The sequence below is a fragment of the Macrobrachium nipponense genome, chromosome 7 (assembly GCF_015104395.2).
Source record: "Macrobrachium nipponense isolate FS-2020 chromosome 7, ASM1510439v2, whole genome shotgun sequence".
In the NCBI taxonomy this organism is placed as follows: Eukaryota; Metazoa; Arthropoda; class Malacostraca; order Decapoda; family Palaemonidae; genus Macrobrachium; species Macrobrachium nipponense.
Window position 1 is genome coordinate 17,067,814 of NC_061109.1, and position 24,411 is coordinate 17,092,224.

The 24,411-nt window shown below is 39.5% G+C and overlaps 1 protein-coding gene across 1 annotated transcript in view; it reads left to right on the forward strand.

The window, feature by feature from the left end:
• Window positions 1-18,259, forward strand: part of LOC135217359 (uncharacterized) — a 75,168-nt gene extending 56,909 nt beyond the window's left edge. The window contains exons 3-5 of the mRNA XM_064253199.1: window positions 4,052-4,215; window positions 4,376-4,574; window positions 16,954-18,259. Coding sequence (XP_064109269.1) covers window positions 4,052-4,215; window positions 4,376-4,574; window positions 16,954-17,035 — 445 coding nt within the window. The 3' untranslated portion in view covers window positions 17,036-18,259. The remainder of the gene's footprint in view (window positions 1-4,051; window positions 4,216-4,375; window positions 4,575-16,953) is intronic.
• Window positions 18,260-24,411: the final 6,152 nt, after the last annotated feature.

Sequence of the window (24,411 nt, forward strand, 5' to 3'; positions counted from 1 at the left end):
TGTACAACATTCTTTGGCAAGAAGATGAGAGACCTTTTTAAATCATTTGGCGCCTCACTACCCAGACATTTATAAGAGGGTTCTTATAAATGTCTAATGGTCAATTTTGTGTCTTCTTTGTCAGCAATAGTCACAGCAGGCTAGGATTTGTGTTGCAGCTCAGGGTTAAAGATCACCTAAGGATCTGGGATGCTATTTCCAGCTAAGAAATCGTGTTCTAAGTCCTCTGTAATATCACCGGAGAAGGTCCGTTTTGCTGCTAAGGGTTCAGCTTCTGCCTCTAGTTCAAAACCTTCTTCCAAGACAGGTTTTTGGAAATAGGGGAATTTCCCCTTTGCCTGTACCAGTAGGAAGTTGCCTTGCTCCTTTTTTGGAACATCTGGAAGAAGGCGCAGAGAGTTGGGTGGTAGAAGTCTTAAGGAAGGGTACAGAGTCCCGTTTCATTCTCATCCTCCTGTGTCCAGCTCCCAGGTTTGCCTTCCCAGTTATTCCCCATCCTCCATCAAAGGGATAACATTAGCTGCAGAGATCCAGGCCCTTTTGGAGAAGGGAGCATGGAGCCACACGTCCTTCTCCAGGGTTTTACATCCTGATCTTTGTGGCTGCAAGCGGAAGAGTCTTGGAGACCCATCATAGATCTTTTGGGTCTCACTGACTTATAGTTTCATCAAAGTTGCACAAGAAACTTTGCTGTTGAGGCTGTGGTCAGTTCGGAGAGATGATTGTATGATTTCAGGGGACCTCAAGGATGCGTGTCCCCAGGTTCTGATTCATCAGGAATCTCAAAGGTTCCTTCATTTTTCAGGTCCAATTGGAATGTTCCAGTCCAAGTCCCTCTGCTTCGGTCTGACCACAGCACCTCAGTTATTCACAAGGGTGATGTCTTCTATTTCAGAAATAGTGCATCGTCGGGGATTTTGAATGAGGAGATACCTCGACATTTGGCGGGTTCAGGCTTCGTCTGTGGGCGGGGTATTGCAGGCAAGGGTTCACTTATTGAAGCTATGTCAGACCTTAGGAATTCGAAATAATTTACTCAAATGCTTTCTATTACCAGCGCAAGTAAAAACCTATTCGGGAAGGGAGATTCAGACGCTTCTTTTGAGGGTTTTACCAACAGAGGAACGTATTTTTGGGGTTATAAGTCATCTCGAGGTATTCCTGTCAGACAGGTCTCAACCAGTGTGCTTGTGGAAGAGCTTGTTGGGCTGAATGTCCTCCCTCTCGCTACTAGTTCTAGTGTCTTGTCTCCGGATGCATTCCCTGCAGGTGTGTGTCAGGAATCACGGGGACTTTTGGGAAGAGAACATAGTTGTGGTCTGGGATGATTCTAGACTGAAGTATCTTCGGTGGTGGTCAGAAGAACATCGTCTGACCGTCGACACAAGATGTTCATCTGTATACAGATGCCTCAGATCAGGGTTGGGGTATAACCCTGGAGGAATCTCAGGCCAGAGGCCATTGGAGGATCTGGATCAAGAGGAGTCTATAAATTTATGGGAGTTGAGAGCAGTAGAAGAGGTTCTAAGTTGCTTTTCAGAACAAGTAAGCAACAGGGTAGTAGCTCTCTTTGCGACAACATTACAGCTGTGCCATATCTAAAGAAGGGGAGGAACAAGATCGCAAGTCTTGAACAGCGTAGCACAGAGAGATCTTCATGGTGCAAGGAACACGGGGCTACTCTTATCCCTCAATTTGTGTCGGGGAAGCTCAATGTTCTAGCAGACGTGTGGAGTCGCTCTCAGAAAGTTCTTGGGGGCAAATGGACATGTTTATGGAAGTTCCAGTGTTCCCTCCAGGAAGGAAAGATCTCAGACTAATTTCCATTTCTTCCTTCAGAACCTCCATGTGCTGAAGCTGGCTGCCTGGAGACTGTCCAGTGAGCAGCTCGTCATTTGGAACTCTCTAAGGCAGTGGCTTGCTGACTGTCTTTCTGTCTGAGAAGATCAACTAGGAAACTATACCAGACTAGGTTGGTTATGTACCATAGTCGGTGCCAGAGAGAGGGGCATAGCATTTCACGTGTATCGGTTGCGAAAGCAGCAGTTTTCCTCTTGTTTTTAAGAAAGAAAGAACTTTTCATAATCTATGATTGCTGGGGTTAGATAGATGCTCAGTAGCATGTTCAGGTTTCACCTGTCTGAACTTTCAACCAGTAGAATTTTGCACGATCTACTAAGATCTTTTAGATTTAGTTTTCCGCTGCAGGCTTCCTCGTGGGATTTAGTGGCTGTTTTGAAACTGTTGAGCTTTACATCTTTCGAGCCTTGGAGTCGTTATTCTAAAGAGAGCTAACCAAGAAGGTGTTGTTTTCAGTTGCTTTGGCTACTGCAAGTAGAGTGGTGAGATTCAGGCAGTGGCAAGGACAGTTTCGTTTTCGGGGCAGGATATTTTTCTTTCTTACTTGCCAGGATTGGTTGTGAAGTCCGAGTCTGAAATGTATCCTCTTCCTAGATTGTTTCAGGTTTCATTGTTGGATGAGTTTGTATGCGGTGACAGATCTGAAATACTGCTGTGTACGGTTTGAGCTCTCAAAGTTTATTTTTCACATACTGAGAAACTCTTACCTTGTCCGAGGACCTTATTTGTTTTTCCTCTAATTTTTCACATCGTATTTCCAAAATGCAATTAGTTTCTTTGTACGTGAGGTTTTAAGTTGAGTGTCAGATAGTTCTTCATCGCTTTCGGGGCTTTCTTGAGGAATTTTTAGGTGTCTGCAATTTTGGAGGTGGCTACTTGGAAGGTGTTTGTTGTCATAACGTTCTACCTTACGGATATTTAGTTTTCTTCAGAGAAGGGTTACTCGCTGGGTCCTTTATTGCGGCCAACTCCATTTTATAATTAGCTTTATATCATTAGGCCGTCAGGGGTTTAGGTAGTCGGGTAGCCTAAATGAACTTACGAGTCTGTTGGTCAGGGTTCATATTGAGTATATATATATATTTTTTTAGGTCTTTGAGGTTAGGCAGATCCCAATGGTCATGTTGGAGTATCTTCAACTTCTTCCACATAGTCATCTTCGTCAGTGAGCAGTAGAGAACTCGAAGGTCCTGCACATTCAACTTCTCCAGACATTTGAGGCTGGATAGCCACATGGGAGGATTGACTTTCCCCTCCAGACATGAGAGGTATAGAAGTAGAATACCACATGGGAGGCACTTCTGGCTCAGACAGTACTTTAGACACGAGACTGACATTAAGGTACTCACTCTTCAAGCATCCTCGCCTACTGAATTAGACAACTAGTTGAGGAGACACACATTTACACATAGTAGTTTAATAAATGAGTTACCTGCTTATGCTCCATTGGCAAGTCAGTCTGAATTAGATTTATTCCTCCTTGAAATTTTTTTAATGTGGCTAATTCAGCTATTGAGGGAGTGTATTGCAATATGCAGTTTCCATAATAAAACTAATACTGTAATACTTATCTGAACACTGAATGATTCCCACCCTCCTCCCCACTTCAATTTTGATAGTGACTCGATTGGGGATGTCGGCCTCAGTCGACCGATATTTGCAGCAGCACTGCCAATGGTACCACAAGTAACTCATTTGACAAGATTTTACCTGCAGCATTGGTAGTGCTGACAGTTAACTACCTACTTTGTGGGTAAATTTATGGGGATATAATTCAGGCTGGTCAGTGACCAGAGCTAATTCAGGTGTTCAGGTAAGTATTAAAATATTAGTTTCATTATGGAGACTTCATTTACACAATTTTTGAACATATTAAAGAAATTTTAACCGTCTCCCCACCATCCTTATCACTTGGATTGCCTGCCAGTCCTTTAGATTGGTGTTGTTTATCATTTACAGTTAATAAGGGTTACTTCTTAGATCTTTTAGCTTTGTGGTCTACTTGGTTTTGAAATGTAATTCTTTGGGCTTGGTTATATTTATAACTTATGTTGAAAGTGGCTCATATGTTATGCTATGGTAAGTTCAGTGTAATGATATGAGATTTGAAAAATTTTGTCAACAGTTGAGAGTTTTTAAGTTTTGTCTGCAGTTAAAAAGACCACTTCCAAAATTAACTTTGTTTATGCAGGGGAATGTTCACTACTGTGACTAGAAGACGAAGGCGTTACACTTCGGGTGAAAGTAGCATGAGCAGCAGCAGTATTGGCAGTAGTGCCAGCAGTACGCCTAGTGGAGGGCCAACTTTTGTTACTGCTCCTGTGACTCGATCCACTTCTAGAGTCCCTGTCCCAGGTAAGGAGGAGGTGCTCAAGATAGAAGAGAATGGAGAGAACCAATCAAATGTCACACCCCAAGAAGGGGAAAGCCTGACTTAAAATGATGATGATGATGATGGTATAGCAGTAAAGAGCACATATTCTATAGCAGTACAGGGTATTTATTGTCTTTGTAGATCATGTATGGGATCATTTTTCACCACCATCTGCACCCAAGGCTCCATCTACTGGATCCACTTCATCAAGACCTTCAACTCCATCACAGCCCAGAACTCCTACAAGACAGTCCCGCAGGTCAAAGACTCCAGATAGTGACAGTACTTTGCTGAGAAAAAAACCTGTTTCATTGAGAAGAAGAGCTTCATTTTCAGAAGGGTGGGTACATTGTGTGTACACTCTTGAGTCTTTTAAGTTCTGGTACTTTTGTTAGGAAGCTTTTGGTAAATGTCTGAGAGGTATGATTGAGCCTAACAACTACCTATACCACTCATTGAGAAGTCATTTAAGGCTACATATATAAAATGAAGTACAGTGTAAGACCAGTTTTCTGATTTTCGTTGTAGAAAACCTGTTGGCATGGCAGTAGAATAATAAAAAAAAGTGCCATTTTGGACCTCCATAGTTTGAATTTTGTGCGGCCAAATGACTTCATAACAATTACTTCTCTTAGCTTCCGTTAGTCAGTAAAAAAACAGTATTATTTGGATAATTACTGTTAGAGTTAGTGTATGTCTTTCCATTGTTAGGTGCTACTATCATTCAAAGAAAAGAAAATGCTTGGCTGATGCGGATGGACTGTGTCATCATGAGTTTCCCACCAAGTGGCATTGGAATGTATACATTCTTGTAAAAAATCTTCATGCCTTGTCTTTGTGCATATGCTGTGAATCAGTGGTGATGATTTTTGGCTATTTTTACGCTCCTATATTGTGCTTGTTTTTAGCTTCGGTAATGTTGCAAGCAGAGGTAGAAATGCTGGTTTCTGGGTGAACAAGGCATGGTATTAGAACGTAAGGAGTGGTCTGATGAGTTTGAAAGATTTTGCAAGTCATAGGAAGAATAGAGGCTGTAAATTTAGTAAGTTACTTTGGTCTGGGTCATAAGCCTTTTCTATCGATTCTTGCTTTTTCTGGTGTTAATCCTTTCACTCCTGCTTCACTAATGCTCCCTATGGTGGTGAAGAGGAGACACTGTTATGTATAGTTAGAGCTCCAAGGATGTTTCTAGAAAGACTTAATCCTTGAAGCGGAGGGGTTAGAATTCATGGTTTTTATAGGTCAAACTCGTATGCTACGTCTTGTTTATACGTAGCTTAAACAGGTAGTCACATGTAAAAAGAATCTTAATCATTTGCCATTATTTAAAAGTAAAACTTCACAACGTTCATGCTGTAAGCTTATCTTTGAATTTCATTAGAAACCTCTTGCTAGAGAAGGCTGCCAACTCAGTTCAGTGGACAGAGAAATCAGTTTTGCCTTGCTGTGTTTGCAAGACTCTCCAAGATAGTCCTTTTGCCTGCAAGGATCCTCTGACAAGTTCTGTTACAAGGATCTTACTTTGAATATTTTCCTATCCTGATCTTTATTATAATACAACAGTTATACAATTGCCCACCTGTTCACATTCCTTGGCCTTTAAGACTGAACAACACCACAACATGACTTACCCACAAATCCCTATAAGACAGAGACACTCTCCTACCATACCAAATACCAGATCCATGCTCTGTTTATGTTTACCTTACCACCCCATGCCGCCGCCATCTTGTCTTCTATGATGTCACAGCACAACTTAAATGCATTAAGACATTTTCTTTAATCAAACACATGTCTTCTATACATTGAACATTGCCCACATTTCACCAATACAGAAAATTAAATTAAAGTAACTCTGACTAAACTGATATAAAAATAATCACAGTAGACCACTGTATTCGCAGGAGATGAGTACCACGCATACATGTACACACACCCTCCAGTAGCTAAAATCCTTAAATAGTTAAAACCCCTCTAAAAATGTGTACAACGGTCTATTTTTATGGATAAAACGTAAAAACCTCTAAAAATGCCTATAACTGAGTATTTTAATAGTTTTTAACAAAAAGTGCATTTAGTCATGAAAATTATAGAAAATACAGTGATTTGTGAATATTTCTCTGTGAAAAATACTGTGAATAGGAGTAAATTATCCACAAATATGGATATTTACTCTCCTTAGAGAAATCTGCGAATAGGCGTGTTTGCGAATCTTGAGTCTGCGAATAGCAGGGGGTTGACTGTAAATAGTGTTTACAACATCATAAGTGCCAGTAAACTGCTTTTTTTATTCAGTCTTACCAGGCAATTATTCAGCTGTAGGATTTCTACGCTCGGCAGACTAGCTTTCAAATTTCCCGGTGGTGCCGCCATCCTTAGTGCAGGTAACTAGTTCCCTCCCACCTTCGGTAAACGGGTATGATGTCAACATACCTCTTCAGTTGGATTTCTGCTGGCTCCCGAGTAACATCAGAAGCTATGCGGGCTTTCTTCGTCATCTTTGGAGGGTTGTTTGCCTATTCACGGAATTTTGGTGACGTACGAAGTTTTTGGTGTTTTTTCAAGGAGCTAGCATAGTTAGTTACTCTTGAGATTAGGTGCTGCCTATTTTCCCAATCATGTCAGATTCTAGTTCATCGGGGGTGAGGTTTTATGCAGAGGGCTGCAAAACGAGGTTAGTTAAGGAGGTTTATGACCCTCACTCCAAGTGTACTAAGTGTAGGGGGCAAGAGTGTTTGTTCTAAAGAACTGAGGTCTGGAAAAACTAACTCCTATTAATAATAATTAATGTTCTAAAGAACTGAGGTATTCTGTTTGACAAGAGTGGGACGATGAACAGTGGAAACTTTTTATTTCTCATAATGAGAAAGTTATACAAGATAGGAAGAGAAAAGCAGCAATTAGGGCAGATAGGAAGGTTTCTGTAACTACCTTCTACCCGTGTCGGTGAAGATCGCTACTCCCGCTCCTTCTCCCTTAAGAGGTCATATTTCTCCTATCCTCAGTCTTCCGACTTCTGTACCAGCTTCCCATGTTGCAGTTTCCGACACCATTGACCATTGCCAGCCTCAAATTAAGGTTGGAGAGGAGATTTGAAATTTTAGTGAATACTGTTATGGAGTTCGGTACCTCCATGAAGTCGTTCAGGGAGAAAAGTGTAGCAGTGCAAAGTGCTAGTGCAAGTGCAAGTGAAGTGTTTCCTGAGGGGGTGGCTGTCCGTCCCTCCAGTTCTCGTAGACAAAGGTCACTGTCCCACTCCCCCACCTCAGGGAGAGGACATACCAGAGGTCCAAGGGAGACTGAGGGGGTTTGCCCACGGCCATTTGTTCCCTCTGTCGAACCTTAAGTGTCGAGTCGGCTTTCGACTGAGCACCGTTGGAAAGGTGTCTCGTTTGGTGCAGAGTTGTCAGACTCAAGTGAGCCACCGTCTCTTCGTGCGAGACATTGGCGTAGTTCTTGGGCTTCTCGTCCCCTAAAGAGACCTTCAACTGCTGACGTATCCCCTCTCCCTGTCAAGAGGTTGAAGGATACGCCTTCCAGTCCGTGCTCGTCTTGCAGCCACGCGGATCAGGCGTACGAGGGTCAAGATTCGACTTGTGACCCGGCGGACTCGACTGAGAGTCGACGGGTGCGGATACCTGTCCGGCGTACACAGGTTCGTCAGTCGAAGTGAGATTCTTCGACTTCTGTTCGCGGCTCTTAGCTTGAAGCGAGCCAAGAGACTGCTTCATCAGTTCTACCCCAGCCAAGCGATTTGTCTTCCCGTGAAGACCAAGTGTTGGCTCCTTTTCGACGACATTTTGAGTAGTTGCTGCCCTTTTTTAAAGGGAAGAATCCTCCTGTGAGAGAAGAGGAAGCAACCATGTCGCATGCTCCTTCGGAGGTTCTTGAGCAGGACACAGGAGAGCTCGAGCAGAATGAAGAGCACAAGCAGTTCATAGTAGCAGAGAAGGATTCGGATCAAGTTTCGACACAGCCGCCGGACTATTTTCCAGAGAAGTTTTCTCCTGCCACTTCTTCGTCTCCTCCATCGATCTTTATGATGAAGAAGAAGAAGCAACCAGAAGAACTGTTGCCCAAACTAGTGATTTCCTCTGCAGCTAGGAAAGTGTTAATGTCGGTGGATAGATGGTTAGCTGCCAAAAGAGACCATGGTAAGGCGTCTTTTGCCTTCCCCCCCCTTCCGTGCTGATCAACAAGAGGTATCACTTCTACATCACAGAAGAAGTGCCTTCTCTGGGAGTTTCTGCCTCCTCCCAGGGAGACTTTGCTGGCTTAGTGGATGCCAGTAGGAGAGCGGCGAAGACGTTCTTTGCCTCGTCCAAGATAAACCACGTGGTTCGTAATCTTTTTAAGGTCTTCGAGATCTTAGTCAATAGGTGCGTTAGCAAGGAAGCTTGAAGATTGCCCCCCTCTTTCCGAGGATCTGCCAGAGGACTGGTTGGGAGTGCTTTCCTGCTCTGACAAGGCCATCAGAGATTAAGCGGATGAAGTAGCTTCATTTTTCGGTGGGCATGCTGAAGAAACAGGAGCTGTGGTGCTCCTTTACCACCAAATGAGTCACCACTGTGCAGAAGTCAGCCCCATCTTTTTGCTCCGCTTCACAAGTCTTATTTGTTTCCTCAAGACACAGTTCAGAATATTCTGTCAGATCTAGAGAAGAAGTCGACGACAGATTTACTGGCTCAATCCACGAAACGGCCTAAACCTGTTGCATCTGTGGCTCCTCCTTCCTAGTCTCCGTTACAGAAGCAGCCTTTTCGAGGGGGAAAGTCGCGCCCTTTTATGAGACCACATTCAAACCTTTGACCTCTCACCAAATCTTCTAGAGCCAACAGTCAAGACCAAGAGGAAATGATGCTCCTTCCTTTCGCACACCTATAGGCGCCAGACTGCACTTATTTTGGGAGGAATGGAAAGGCCTCCATCAGCCAAGATTCCCATCAGATTGACAGCGTACTCCTTAGGCTCGGAGAAGTTCTTGGTTCTCGAGCGATAAGTAATCTCCTTGGCTCGCAAGGAAATCATCAAGGAACTCCACGACTAGTCAAAGGGCTTTTACAACAGGATGTTTGTGGTTCCCAAAGCATGGTGGGAGCTGGAGACCCGTGTTGGACGTGAGTGCATTGAACCGGTTCGTGCTAACAGCCCAGGTTCAAGATGGAGGCTCAGAGTTCGGTGCTGGCGGCTCTCAGTCAAGGGGGTTGGATGGTATCCCTTGACATGCAGGACGCCTACTTCCATGTCCCAATTCATCAGGACTTAAGGAAGTATCTCCGCTTCGTGTTTCGAGGCAAGATTTTTCAGTTTCGGGCTGTGTGCTTTGGCCTTTCAACAGCTCCTCAAGTTTTCACCAGGATTATAAGCCCCCTGGCACAATGGTTACATCTGATGGGCATCAACTTCTCTCTGTATTTGGACGATTGGCTTCTCCAAGCACTGTCAGAGGAACTGTGTGCGAAGGATCTACAAAGAAAACTCTGCCTGACGAAGAAGTTAGGCATTCTCATGAATATGTTGAAGTCCCAAGTTGCCCCTTCTCAGAGGATTGTCTATTTGGGGATGACTCTGGACTCTGAATTTTCTGGCTTTTCTGGCCCCAAAAAGGGTGGAGTCGTGTCTGGCGACAATTCAATCGATCCTGCACAACTCGTTGTGCTCAACAGTGCAGTGGATGAGCCTACTGGGGACGTTGTCCTCGGTAGAGAAATTCGTCAAGCTAGGGAGGTTGCACTCGAGAACTCTCCAGTTTTACCTGAAAGCGAACTGGTGCAGAAAGTCCCAACCAGATTCCATGGTTTTCCCCATTACGGAGGAGATCAAGAGCGGTCTAGCTTGGTGGGACTCAAGAGAAAGACTTCAGAAGGGTGTGTCGCTCCTCCCATTGAACCCCAGCCTACGGTTCTTTTCAGATGCGTTGGACGCAGGTTGGGGCGCTATTCTCAGGGATCGCAAGGTATCAGGGGTTTGGACAGAGTCCCAGAAAGCCCTTCACATTAATGTCAAAAGAACTCCTAGTTGTCTTCCTGGGCCTTCAGAAGTTCATGCATCTGGTAGAAGGTCGAGTAGTAGCCATTCATGCGGACAACTCCACAGCCCTGTCTTACATTCGAAAACAGGGGGGGACTCGCTCTATCACTCTGTTCTCGAAGGCGCGAGAACTTCTTCTCTGGGCAGAAGAATATCACATCCAACTCATTCCTCATTTTGTTCCGGGGGAGATGAATGTTCTGGTGGACGAGCTCAGCAGGAGGAGGCAAGTTCTTTCGTCGGAGTGGACTTTGGACATGGAAGTTTGTCGAGACCTTTGGAAGGTTTGGGGAAGACCGGCCATCGACTTGTTCGCGACGTCCAAGAACAACCGTCTAACAACTTTTCTGCTCCTCCGTTCCAGATCCAGTAGGCGCGATGTTGCTAGATTGGTCGGGCCTAGACGCTTAAGAGTTTCCCTCCTTCGGGATGATCTGGGAGGTTATAAACAAAGTGAAGCGCCATCTGGATGTTCGCTTTACACTAATAGCCCCATTTTGGCCTAGGAAAGAGTGGTTCCCAGATCTTCTGGACATGTTGGATTATCCAGGGCTATTTTCTCAAAAGAAGTCGCTGCTCAGACAACCACATTTCCATTGATTCCATTAAGGACTGTCTGCACTTCAGCTGACAGGATTAAGACTGTCAGGAGTCTCGTCAGAGCAAAAGGCTTTTCAAAGAGAGTGGCAGAAATGATTGCAAGATGCAGACGCGCTGCTTCTAACAACTTTTACCAATCTAAATGGAGCGTATTCAGAAGATGGTGCAAGCAAGCTAAAGTCTCTTCTTCTGAGACCACTGTAAGCCAGATTGCGGACTTCCTTCTTTTCCTGAGGTTGACAAAGGAGTTATCCCCTTCCACGATTAGAGGATATAGGGCGATGCTCAGTTCGGTGTTCAAACATAGGGGACTGGAGCTTTTGATGAACACCAATCTGACAGACCTTATAAGGTCTTTTGAGACATCGAAGATTCCGAGGAACACAGTGTCTTAGAACCTAGATGTAGTCCTGAAATTCCTTTCCGGACCTCCCTTTGAACCTATTCGCTCGTCTTCTCTGAAGAATTTGACGAAGAAGACTCTCTTCCTTTTGGCTCTGGCTTCAGTGAAACGCATTAGTGAAATGCATGCCATAGACAAGAGTGTAGGTTTCACACAAGGGGATGCGGTTTGTTCCTGGGCCCTGAATTTTTTGGCTAAGAACGAACGTCCATCAGATCCCTGGCCCCGTTCGTTCGTCATCAAGAATATTTCAGATATTGTTGGACTGGAGGAATAGGAGAGACTTCTATCCGCAGTGAGGGCATTAAGCTGCTATTTGGAGAGGATGGAGAGGTTGAGGGACCCCTCGCAACATTTATGGTGCTCGTTGAGGAACCCTTCACATCCGATGTCTAAGAACATGGCGCCATTTCCTTCTTTTTCAGATCCTTAATCACCAAGGCTCACTCTGTGGTAGATGAGGAGTCACTCATCCTGTTGAAGGTTAAAGTACACGAAGTTAGAGCTGTAGCCACCTCACTTGCGTTCCGCAATAACCTGTCTTTGTCAGCGATTCTGTAATCAACTCTAGAGATAAAAGTCAGTGTTCGCAACGCATGACTTAGAAGAGTTAGAGACGGTGTTCGAAAACTGCAGTGCTCTGGGCCCTTTATCCATTGCTGGCATGGTGTTGGGGGATGCAACAGAGAGGGAGCTGGTTCCCTCTAATTTTTGCCATATATCAAGGTCGTTGAGTTATGGGAAGTCTGGAGGTACGTAGTACCTGAAGTACCTTCCAGTCGCATGGGCACTGAGGGTACTGTTGATGATTTTTATAGTTGTTGGTGTAGGTAACTTTGTGTTGTTTATTTATCTGGTTCTTGCCCAGGAGAAGGGCATTTTGTATTTTATTCGTTCCTTGTTCAGTCAGCGGTAAGCCCACGACTGCAAAGAACTTCCCACTTGTAGAGGAGATGCATGGTCCAGCTACCCATCTCTACTTAGTAAGCAGAGTGCCAACCAGAGGCAGTAATCTCCTGCAACAGCTCGCTTACTAGGCATAAAAGTTCGATGCTTATTATGTAACCTCCTGATGAATCAGTTTCTCAGTGTGTGTTATCTTCACTACTCTCTACCTTTCAATTTGGAATCAAGTGAATAATTGCTAGGTAAGACTGAATAAAAATTATATTTTAATGATAAAATTATGTTTATTCATACTTGCCAAGCAATTATTGGATTCGAGCCCTCCCTCCTCCCCACAGGTGGAACTGGCGGCACCACCAGGATATTTGAAAGTTAGTCTGCCGAGCGTAGGAATCCTACAGCTGAATAATTGCTTGGTAAGTATGAATAAAACATAATTTTGTCATTGAAATATATTGGTAGTGTTAACTACATATCATCACTGACAATCCACGTACCAATGCCAATAAACTGCTTACCAATGCTGGAATCACTTACTGCCTACTACTGGCAGTCCCTGGCTGGGGGGGTTGTGGGGGGGGTTGGAAGGTTAGTTCCGTTCCTGACAGCGTGACAATATCCTAACCCTTTACTTAGCAAATGTTTAGTGCTCATTTTCCCCAGTAGATGGCGGTGTGCTTTGTTTACTTTATTGACAGCGACGTTCAAATGCATTTGAGTGATCGCAACAGAAATTCATTTTGTATTTTTGTCATCCCCTTACCCTATACAATCAAAATAAATGACAATGAAACTAATAGCGATAATTATGAAGATAGTGAACTTTGGAGATGAGAGTCACCGATAATGTTCTGCAGATTCTGAGAAAAGCTGTAAACAGTACTTTGCACTGCTCAACAAACTATTGACAGATGATTCAAAATCGATCTGAATCATGTGAGTTCCCGGACCACAGAACGCCAATTTTAAGAGGTATATAAAGTCGGGCTTTTTTTATGTAATGGTGATATCCTGATAAGGGAAAGTAAAAAATTTCAGAGGTGTTCCATACTTTTCCTCACCTAACCTTGTCAGTATCACAGAACTTTAAACACTCAGTGCATTTATAAACAACTTGATGCAAAAGGCATAAGCACACCTTTTCCTGATATTTGTAACAAATATATGTTAAGCCCTTGTTGAACCCTGACAAATGGCCCTTGGCCTTACCCGAGTCCAGTTGGTATCTTGTGGGCATCCAATGAGTCCCCCCCCCCCCCCCCATCTCTCTCTCTCTCTCCCTCTCTCTCTCTCTCTCTCTCTCTCTCTCTCTCTCTCTCTCTCTCTCTCTCTCTCTCTCTCCGGCGTCAATAACCTTGCTGTTGCGACGCCAGTAAGAATTAATAAATCAATCTCTCTCTCTCTCTCTCTCTCTCTCTCTCTCTCTCTCTCTCTCTCTCCTCTCTCCTCTCTCTCTCTCTCTCTCTCTCCTATTTATAGTTAGAGGTAGATAATTTTGAATTTATCTAATTTTATCTTTGCCATCTAGAATTGTAAATGCGCCATTCTAAAACAAGACATAACTAAGAGTAGTATTAGTCCAAATAAAAAGCACTTTGTTCATGAAAAGGAAATTCAGAACAAAGATAAGGAGGCAAAATAAAGAATTTCTTATAAACGAAGTTAAGAAGACTTCTAAAAATAGATTGGTCAGAAAGGGGAAAGAAGAGAGAAATAGTTTGTATGTAATTTTCACACACCTACATTATAACCAACCATTTCTTTTTTTTTTTAAGGATAACGTATTAAGCTAATTTGTCAATGAAATTACAATAACTTTAATCTCCTTTAAAAGTTAGCTTAGTACTTAGGGAGCATAATTAACATCATATATAATGTTCAAACTAGAAGAAAGTATTTATTAGCATTTTTAGAGACCGTGCCAAAATTCTCCTTGTGTGTGGGGGGGTCTGAAACCTAACCTCGCATAAGTTTGGGTTACTACTGTACAGCAAATCAGGCGAAGTATAGAGGTGAAAGGGCGAACTTGATACTATACTAAGAAAAAACACAAGGCAGAATTCTTTAGTAGTCTATTTCTAGCAAATAATTCATAAAATTGTTAAAAGATGACAGAATGAAAGAGCAAAATGGTCAGCTGCACATCAGGAAACATGGGAATTTATTTCATGAAGTGGATAACGTCTTTTGCAGCTTGATAATACAACTTTTAAGAGAAAACTCATCCACCAAGTGAAAGGGCTAACATAATAGTCGGCTAACTTCAACAAATACATAATGAAAACTTTTATGATAAAATTAATTATTTGAATTCTTACCTACTGGCATAGTGGAAATCCACCCAACCTTCCCAAATCTTTGTAGGTGGTTATGAAGAATTCTGAAAATGTAAATATTCCAACGCCAGTTGGTGGGAAACGGTTGATTACAGACAGTCCAACAAAGCATTATTCTTTGTTTATATTGAATTCTGATTGCACATAACAGCATGAATGCAGATTACACCTAACAGAACGAAGATGTAAGCTATCTTTAATAGTAGGTAAGTATCCAAATAATTTTTCATACAAATTTTAATTTTGAATGTTGTGTTAGAATCCATTTTCATATCTTAAATTACTGGGCTCAGAATTTAGAAATTCTTCACAGTGTGTGAAGTGCACATGTAGACCTTGGCAACAAGTCAAAAAGCCGCCTTGGTTGATAAAAACAGCCTTTTAACTAAAAAAAAGCATTATTTTTTAAATACGTAAATGCTACAATTCTTCTGTGCACAATGCAAATTAAAACTTCTATTTACAAAGTCTGTGAATTTCTGTGGTGAAACTATCTTGACATGAACTATTTTAATATTTGTATACCTTTCAGTAATCAAGCTGTGGCCAAACCAAAACACACAGATACCATTCGTTGACTTTCTCTAGTGATGGTTCATTTGAGTTCCTATTTGCTAGATTAGTAGTAGAGATGTATCAGTGGCACTGGTACTTAACCTGCTGAATCAGTAGTAGCTTCTGCAGCAGCCTTCAAAGTCATTCTCTCTGAGACTATGCTTGATTATTGCTGTACGTGAAGATGCAGTCTTGGAATGACTTTGAAAATGGTGGAACTGTGAAGGTCTTTAGAAAATAGTTTCCTAGCAGAAAGAAGTCTAGGATGGCCAATAACAAGCAGGGTGTTCGGTCACCACTCTTACTGCAACCAAAAAGGTTGATGAGATCCATCTAACTATATTTTATATACAATTCTTCTGTAGCCTGTCTCAACAGTGACCAATGGAAATCCATATACATCAGACATCCCCAAGACTGAAATATGGTCTCTGTTGGATATGTGGCTTTCAGTGTTGTGATAAATAGATCTAGCAGTGTCATCACCCACACTTGCATTTGGGGCAAACCAAGTCATGATGGTGCCCTCATGCCTTTCTGACCAAGTAAAACTCAATTGCTAACAAACAGTTTCTTTGACCATGCCCTTCCTCAATAGCATTGGCAAGCTCAAGTGGTTTTGTCAACAAGACCCTGATTTCAGTGATCCAATATAATGGTCAGGAATGTTTGGAGACTTGAGAAAACTGTTCTTAATTCCTAGTAGTTTATGTTCGTGCAACTCTCTTCCTTGGACCATTCCCCCTTTTAATCATATATAATAGTGTGCTTAAAGATTCACTGTAGATGCACGAGACTTCATAAATAAGCGAATACCACAGGAAAATAATAGTCAGAAATCCAAGCACTTTCGTCTTTACTCTGACATCGTCAAGGAGTTAATGAAGTACAATTGGAGATAAAGGTCTCGGGTACAAAACAAGATCAAGAATACCAGATGGTTAATTGTCAAAAGGGTAAAAATTAAGAGAGATAATCCAGGATTATCGGATATCACACGGTCACAAACCTAACCGAAACTACAAAGTATCTTTACAGTCCAAAACATGTAAAAACTGAATATATTAATTTTGTTGCTTAATCCCATGTAATGACACAGTTAAAAGGAATATCATTGAATCTTATTTCATCAAGTCAAATAATAGAAATGTTCTAAATTTAAGTCTTGGTTTATTTAAACTTGATGCTTTCATTATGAAAAAAGTTGTAGATAAATATAAGCAACAAAATTAATATATTCAGTTTTTACATGTTTTGGACTGTAAAGATACTTTGTAGTTTCGGTTAGGTTTGTGACCGTGTGATATCCGATAATCCTGGATTATCTCTCTTAATTTTTACCCTTTTGACAATTAACCATCTGGTATTCTTGATCTTGTTTTGTACCCGAGACCTTTATCTCCAATTGTACTTCATTAACTCCTTGACGATGTCTGAGTAAAGACGAAAGCGCTTGGATTTCTGACTATTATTTTCCTGTGGTATTCGCTTATATAATAGTGTGTAAACATATTTGACTACATGTAGTTTGCCCAAATTTTCCCTAAGAACACTATATTAATGGAATATATTATGTTTAATCAAGTTTTCTGGAAAAAAGAATGTGACTTTTATTATTGTATAGTATTTACACTTACATAAGGTGCATTATTTGAATTTTATAGGCAGTCCATTCTTAGGCCTGGGCTAGGGTGTATTTTGCATCAGAACTGTTGTGTACCCTATGAACATGAACTATGTTCAAATACTGACTGTTGTGTTAATACCAAATTTATTTACTTTTCTAAATTTTCTGCGTTTTATCACTCCAGTACTGTATTACTTATACATCATTTTATGTTTCTTCATGAGTAGGATGGTTTTCACTGTGGGTTATGTAAATTTTTCAGATCTGGTGAATCTGCAAAAAGAGTAATCAATTTAAGGCCTCGTAGAAAGTTGTCCAACAAACGTCTGTCGTCTGGTGACTGAGCCATTATGAACGGAAGCAGATGAGTCCTTGTGGGGGAGGAGAAGTGGTTATCAACTAGTGAATGCCAGTATTTCTGTGAGGATTATCTGTTGAAGTTATGCAAATTGTAGTTCTCACTTCCATGTCATTACAAAAAGAAACTATCTGAAAGATTTATTATATATAAAAATATTGTTGTGTCTGTGGGCTTTAGGAAAACTGACGGTCAAGAACCACCATGTGTTTCCACAATCCCATATTTTGCTGATGCAGAGAAATGTAAATAAGGTTATATCTTTTGATACATATTGTTGTCTAGTCTGTATGGCATATCAGGAAAACACAGTGCAAGAAGAAAATTTATAACAAAAATGCCCCAGTGTGGTTTTACAACATATGTGGTTTAAGTCCGTTTTTAAGAAGCCCAAGTATGTTTTAGTACTATTGTAGTTGTAAGAGATCCTATGCTATAGGTATTTTTAATATCTTTCACTCCCATGAATATATTTGGCCTTTAAACATTACATTTTTGTTTTTTAGTACTAAAAGTGTACTGTAGTGTTTGCTTTTGTTTGCAGTCAGTTTCTGTTTATTCCAGGATGTAGCAAGTCAGACAGGTTTGCTCTTAGACAGTCAAGTTCTGTCATGTTTGATTTATGATAATTGCCAAGTTCAGCATATATATATATATATATACGTATATATATGTGTGTATGTTATTTTCTGTTTGAGCCAATCCGCCAACTCCTTGAGAAAGCAGCTATTTCTAGTCATACATATATCCAGTAAGGATACTTAAGCATTGATAGATAAAGGGTTGATCAGGCCAGCCTTTAGAATGGAAATAAAGATCAGATTGGTTTTAGGAATTGCTTTATAATCTGTACCAAACCAAGTAATCTTGTGCTTGGTAAACAAATCCAGTTGGTTGACATATTGTTTTATCTATTAAATATTTTATTTAAAATTTGGGATTTAACATTTTATGGTGGGGCCTTATTTTTGCTGATAGTTTCTGTAGGCTATTCCAGGATAACCTTGTATCATCGGGTTGTTTTTCTAAACGCAGAGTACGGATAAATGCTGCAAGTCAGTTGATTCTACAGATTGCTCTAAGCTCTTCTATTAACACTCCACCCCCCACCCCCCGCCTTTTTTTTTTTTTAGATTTACATAGTGGGTGTGTTAGGGTAACTTGAGTTTTGTCATGGATTTATTGTGTAACTTAAATGGTGAACCATCAATAGTTTTTCTGAACACCTTCTGGAGTTTATATGCTTTGTGCATAAATTTCTAATTTTTCATCCAGCAGTATTGACTTATATAGAAGAGATCATAGGGGATGGAATGATGTTTTCCTTAGTTAGTAGTAGTCAGGCTGCTACCCCATTGGAAAAGCTGGGCTCTGTGAGGACTTCAGGAGGTAAAGTAGCCCGTTGTGGAAAAATGCAGAAATTAAACTATGAGAAAAATAGAATAACCATGGAGTCAATGTCATTGAAGTAGAAGTAAGAGACTAAAGAGCCTGCTCAGCAAGAGAGCAGTTTATCCAGTTGGATCTGGTCAAGTTCAAACAGTTCAGCTATAGTACTTGACTAGTAACTTCATGCCATCATTTAGTCACGTGTGCAACGCAGCAAGTGATCTTAACTTGAGGGGACCAACCATTGACACCATAAGACCCTATTACGTATAAAGTAAATGACCTTATCTATCTTTCAAGGGATTTGCTTCAAAATTTTACCGCTCTTTCTGCAACCAATACTGAAAAATCCTGTGTTGGGAAACTTAGAAATTTGACCTTTTTTTTTCCCCTCCAGATAAGAAAAATCATGACATGTATTTCAAAAATATGCAAAAAAAAAAAAAAAAAAAATATAAAATTTTTTCCTAACACCAAAATAATGTAGTAGTTATACTATATAGTACTCTGTAAAAACTTTCCTTGAATTTGGTTCAGTCTTCTTGGAGAGAGAAGCATTTAGTTTTGAAAAAAAGGTTGTGTTGTGAAAATTACAAAGGAAAAAAAACTGGACTTTCAAGAATCCCGTGGGTGACAATTTTTGTGTGTGTGTGTGTGCGCACGCGCGCGCAATGTAAAGTGCAGTACAATTGATGAATAAAATTGTCAGTAAATAACTTCGAGGTAATTCCTAAAAATTTGGCAGTCAATACACACATGAAATGATTTTGGGTGAAAAGTATAAGGCAGAAAGAAATGCAACTGGGCTCAGAGGAACACTGCGAAGGACATTGTGTGCATTGTAGGGTGGGTGAATTTATTTTGGAACTTTTGTGCTTACTTAAGTACTATGATAAAAATGTTGTAATTTATCTTAGCTAGGGCTTTTATTTAAAAATGGAAAGTGCACTTATCCTTAAAACTTCTATGTGCTTTCATACTGAAATTAAAGTGGCATTTGATTTTAGGTAGGGATTTAACAAAACTTCTTGACCGAGATATTCCTCTTTAGATCCAAACTGGAGTAAGGGCTTCAAATGTACTTGTCAGTTTTTTTTTTTTTTTTTAGCTAAACTGAGTTACACTGTTCCAAAAACAAAGTTAGGAATATGTTCCAGGGCTTTTAAAATTCCTCCCCATGAAGGTTTTTATATGTAGTCATTTGAGTGAACCTCTAGGAGTTTAAGAATTTACCTCAGGTTGTTTTATTGGTATGAAAGAGCCCAGCCAGAATCAACTTCATAGTTGATGAGGAATGTTGTGTGTATATACTTGCTGAGAGCATCAAAGTGTCCTTTGGACGTCAGGTATCACAGATGTTCTCGTCTTTTTGTATTTCATATTTTCATCTGCTGATATCAAAATTTTGCTGGTTCCCTGCTCGCATTGAAAATCTTCAAAATGAAAAGGGAAGACTATCTTGAAGGCCAGAGTCATTTCAGTAGCTGTCAAGAATGGCAAGGAATGTTTCTTTGCCCTTCAATTTTTTGCAATAACAGGCAAAGGCATTGCAATGGAATTGTCAGTCTAAATTGCTGCCCCAATCACATCTGTAGTCAGCAGATCACCATGGTTTAACATATTGCCATAATTATGTGCCAATATTAGTAGCCCAAGAAATCTTTCGAATTTTTAAATGTGTGGCTGTAGCCCTGCTTGGTGAGCATATGTAATCTTTTTCAGGAGGTAGGTCCTATTATTCTGCAGTATGCTGATAGGTCAGTGTGTACCTCTTTTGATGACAAGGTGTAGTGCTCCTTATTCTATTATATTTGAAGAAAACTGTTGCTTGTGATGAAAGTGAATTGTCTGAATTGCCTATAGCAAGGAAGCTGCAACAGTATTCATTCAGTTAAGAGAGACTTTGTGAAAAACAAGCAATTTCCAAGGTCTGTCCTCTTGTACTAGCTTAAATATTCCCTTTAAAATCATGTGGTGCTGTATTTGTTCCAGTAACATCTGATTAAACAAGTGTCTTTTCTCTATAAAATGATGCAGAATTGTTAAATGGTCAACAATTGGGATTTATAAGTTTAAATGATTTGAGAAGTGTTGTAGAAGCCCTTCAAAAATATTGACCTGAAAATATCTTAGTTCTACAAATAAGGTCTTCATTCCACTAGTTGCATGAAACGAGTATAAATGGTGAAGTATGTCCGGTTCTCGCACAAGTGACCATTTCAAGAAGTGAAAGGCTAAAAAAATAACAGTATAAGCTGCAGTTCCCTGCATATAGTATATATATATATATATATATATATATAATATATATATAATATATATATATATATATATATATATATATATATATATATATATATATATATATAGATTATTGCATTTTTTTTTTTTTTTTTTTTTTTTTTTTTTGTTTTTTTTTTTTTTTTGCACACAGCCATTAGAAAATGGTGACTTATGTTCAATAATAATTCTAACAATAAATTAAAACATTATATCTGCTGTCAGATTGTAGCTTTGTACATTAAAAAAGCCACATTGAAGTACATACTATTGGTCATGCGCATCTGACTCTTTATGAAAGCGTACATGATCTATTCCCTGAATGCAGATAGTGAAGAACGGCATTTGCAGGTAAATATATCATTGATGATTGTCCAGCTTTCAGTATATATCAAGATTCTTGGGCATTCCATTGAGGTGTTAGAGATGTGTATTTTTGGTGATGGAAGTTCACTCAACGTGGTTCGGAAGTCAAGTAAAGCTGTTGGTCCCGTTGCTGAATAACCACTGGTTCTATGCAATGTAAAAACACCATACAAACAAACAAACAAAAATATATATCATGTATTGGAAACAGACCCATAAAAGATATTTTGTCAATGTTAAGTTATCCAGTATATATACTGATTTTTAAGGATTGACAATATATTTTATGAGTTTTAGTAATCTATTATTAGTTATAGTAATCATCATTCCTTATGATCGTGATACTTTTTATTTTATTTTATTTTTTTTTAAATGGGGAACGTATTGAGTGTATGACACAAAAATTATTTGCTCTGCCAGTAGTAGAGATAGATATATCTGAATTTCAGAAAAGTAGAAATATAGAAATATGTAATAATGTAGGAAATAAAGTGTACTAGTTTTACCATCCCTGATACATCAGATTTATTTGCTTGGGATGGATCTTACATACTGTTAAAGATAGCTTATATCTGTGTGTGGATAGGCTAGGGGATACAAGCTATTTTTAACAGGAGGTAAGTATCCAAGTATTAAATTTTATGGTTCGTCATAATTAAATTCATACTTATGCAATGCTTGCACCCTGCATCACAAAGTACTTGGCAAATTGCAATGAGAAATCAGTTTATAACAAATTTTAAATTAAATCCACTGTTGGATTGTGGTGCTCATCATTCTGAATATAACGCCCTATTAAGGTAAAATCTTTTCTTCGAACTGGTCACCAGTCATTTGAACCTTTTTTAATCTGTAATCCACTTGTGATCTTCATAATCAGAAAAACAAACTACTTCATGTTATTTTACAGTTTTCTTTCAACAGTGCATATCAAGTTATGTTATTGTCAATTTTTTTTGTCCAACAATGCATATCAAGTTACAGGATTCTTCATTTTCATGTCTAAGCTTCAAAATTATAAGAAGTTTTATGTATCAAATAGGGTCAAATGTATTCATCAAAACAAACCCTTTGGGTCAGTGTATTTAATTGAAAAATATAAACTTTATGGGATTGGGTTGTGTGAAATATCAGTTAATGATAAGTTTTTGGCTATCATCTGTTATGTGCTGGTAAAACCCAAATTCCCATTGGACTGAAAAAACTGAAAGTAAAGAGATAATGTGGACAATTTGCATGTTAAATGTGGTTGTCGCTCATGCTATCCAGCAAATTTTTTATATGCTCAACAGACAGTGTGTTCATTCCATGAATTATTTGAAACCAGTGCAGATGTAAATATATTGGTCCCTGTGCACGTGGTATTCAAGGAAATCAGGATGTTGATAAAGTGCAGTTAATATAAGGGGAATACCACATTGAAGTAACATCCTGTGTTCTTACTGATCACACTTGTTGGACGCTTGGATATTGGTTGAATAACGCACATTCCACTGTCCCTGAATGTATAGTGATTATTCAGTTTTTAAGCAAAGTGCATATCATATATGTGTATCAGAAAGACATTTGCCTGCTTAAATATTTTTGGTTCATGCAATTATTAAATTTTTATGCATTTGCAAATTTTCAAGTTGTAATATATAGATTTAAAATATCTATAAAGAACAAACTATGCAGGCCGCTTTATAAGGGTCATGAATGCTCTTAAGTCCATGGTCTGGTTAAACTTTTATAAAATCGGTCTTTCCAGACTTATATTGGACTACGTTTTGGCTCAGGTCTACAATTTGATTCTGTTCTAGACTAATGAGTGGGAGATACTACATATACAGTTTAGTCTGAGATACAACTTTGGAAAGTGAGGATATGGTTCATATATATATATAGGGACTCAGAAGTTGCTCTGGTTTTTTTAAGTTTTCACAAAAGAAATACTGCTAGTGAGTAATTAATTAATATAAAAAGCATTTTGATCTAAGTAATGCAGGTTTAAATAATCATCTGCTACCTTCCCTAGTTTGGAGGCAATGGAATGTTTGTGTTAGCAAATGTAACATTACTCTACACAATGAAGATATGTGTTTGTCAAAATAGTGTAAAGTTGCCCCAGAACATCTCAAACATGCGATAGAACACATGACATAAAGGCTCACAATATGTAATATGTGCTGATGGATCCAAATCTTAATCAAGCATGGGGATTTGTCAGAGTAGATTTATGTGTAATAGGATTAGCCATTAAATACCTCTGTAATATAAATAAAATTTAAATATAAAATTACAGTGGTCCCCCTGTATTCGCGGGGGATGCGTACCAGGCTCCTCCCCCCTGTGAATAGTTGGAACCCCTATAATAACACTGAAAACAGCCTATATTTTTATTTAAAACTAGAAAAACCCACTAAAAATGTTTGTACTTGGTTTTTTAGTAGTTTTATCACAAAGTGCATTTTATGATGAAATTGATTAAAAAAAAACTAAGAATTTGTGGATATTTCTCATAGAAAAATATCGTGAATATGCAAAATTTCCACGAATAATGCGGGGAAACATTCCCGATAGATATCCGAATGTGTGAGTCCGTGAATACGGGAGGTGGTCCACTGTTTATGAAAACTGTAAAAATAGAGAAGTATGTTGGATTCCTGCCCTTGTGGGCATCAAAGAAATAAGCCGATGAAGCAGCCAAAGCTGCAGCTACTATAACAAGATCCCATGTAGGTATTCATTCCTATTTGTGATCACATTTAATCGCTAAAACTAGTGGTAATCAATTAGTGGCCGAATACGTGTATGGAATAATGAACCTGAAGGTAACACATTAACATTAAAACAGGTCAAAGCTTAGTTGAATGAATATGGAAACCATAAGAGTAATATCTTGCTTACGAGTAATTTTAATTGGTTTTAGAACTGGTCACTTTCATTTGACCCATGTATATCTAATAAGCCCACACGATCCAGTCCTTGAGTGTGGATTGTAATATTAACCTGTAAAAATGTTTGTATGAACCTCCAAAATCAGCATCGAATGTCAGAACTTGGAAATAAATCAAATTTTGCCAATTTCCATTATCAGTTAACTCAGGGTTTCTAAATAGTTCGAACTTAATAAGTAAAATATTAGCTTTATTATTAAAGACAATTTCTCTGAGCAAACCCTGTGAGGTTAATCTAAGTATTTTGCAATATAAAAATGGATGACTTGAGAAAAATTAAGGTGGTATCACCAGCATTCACTTCCTTGAAGCAAAAGGGCAGAATCATAGTGTCAGCATTGGGTAATTGCTTCACAGCACGTTGGGAAATGTCAGTTTACCGTACTGC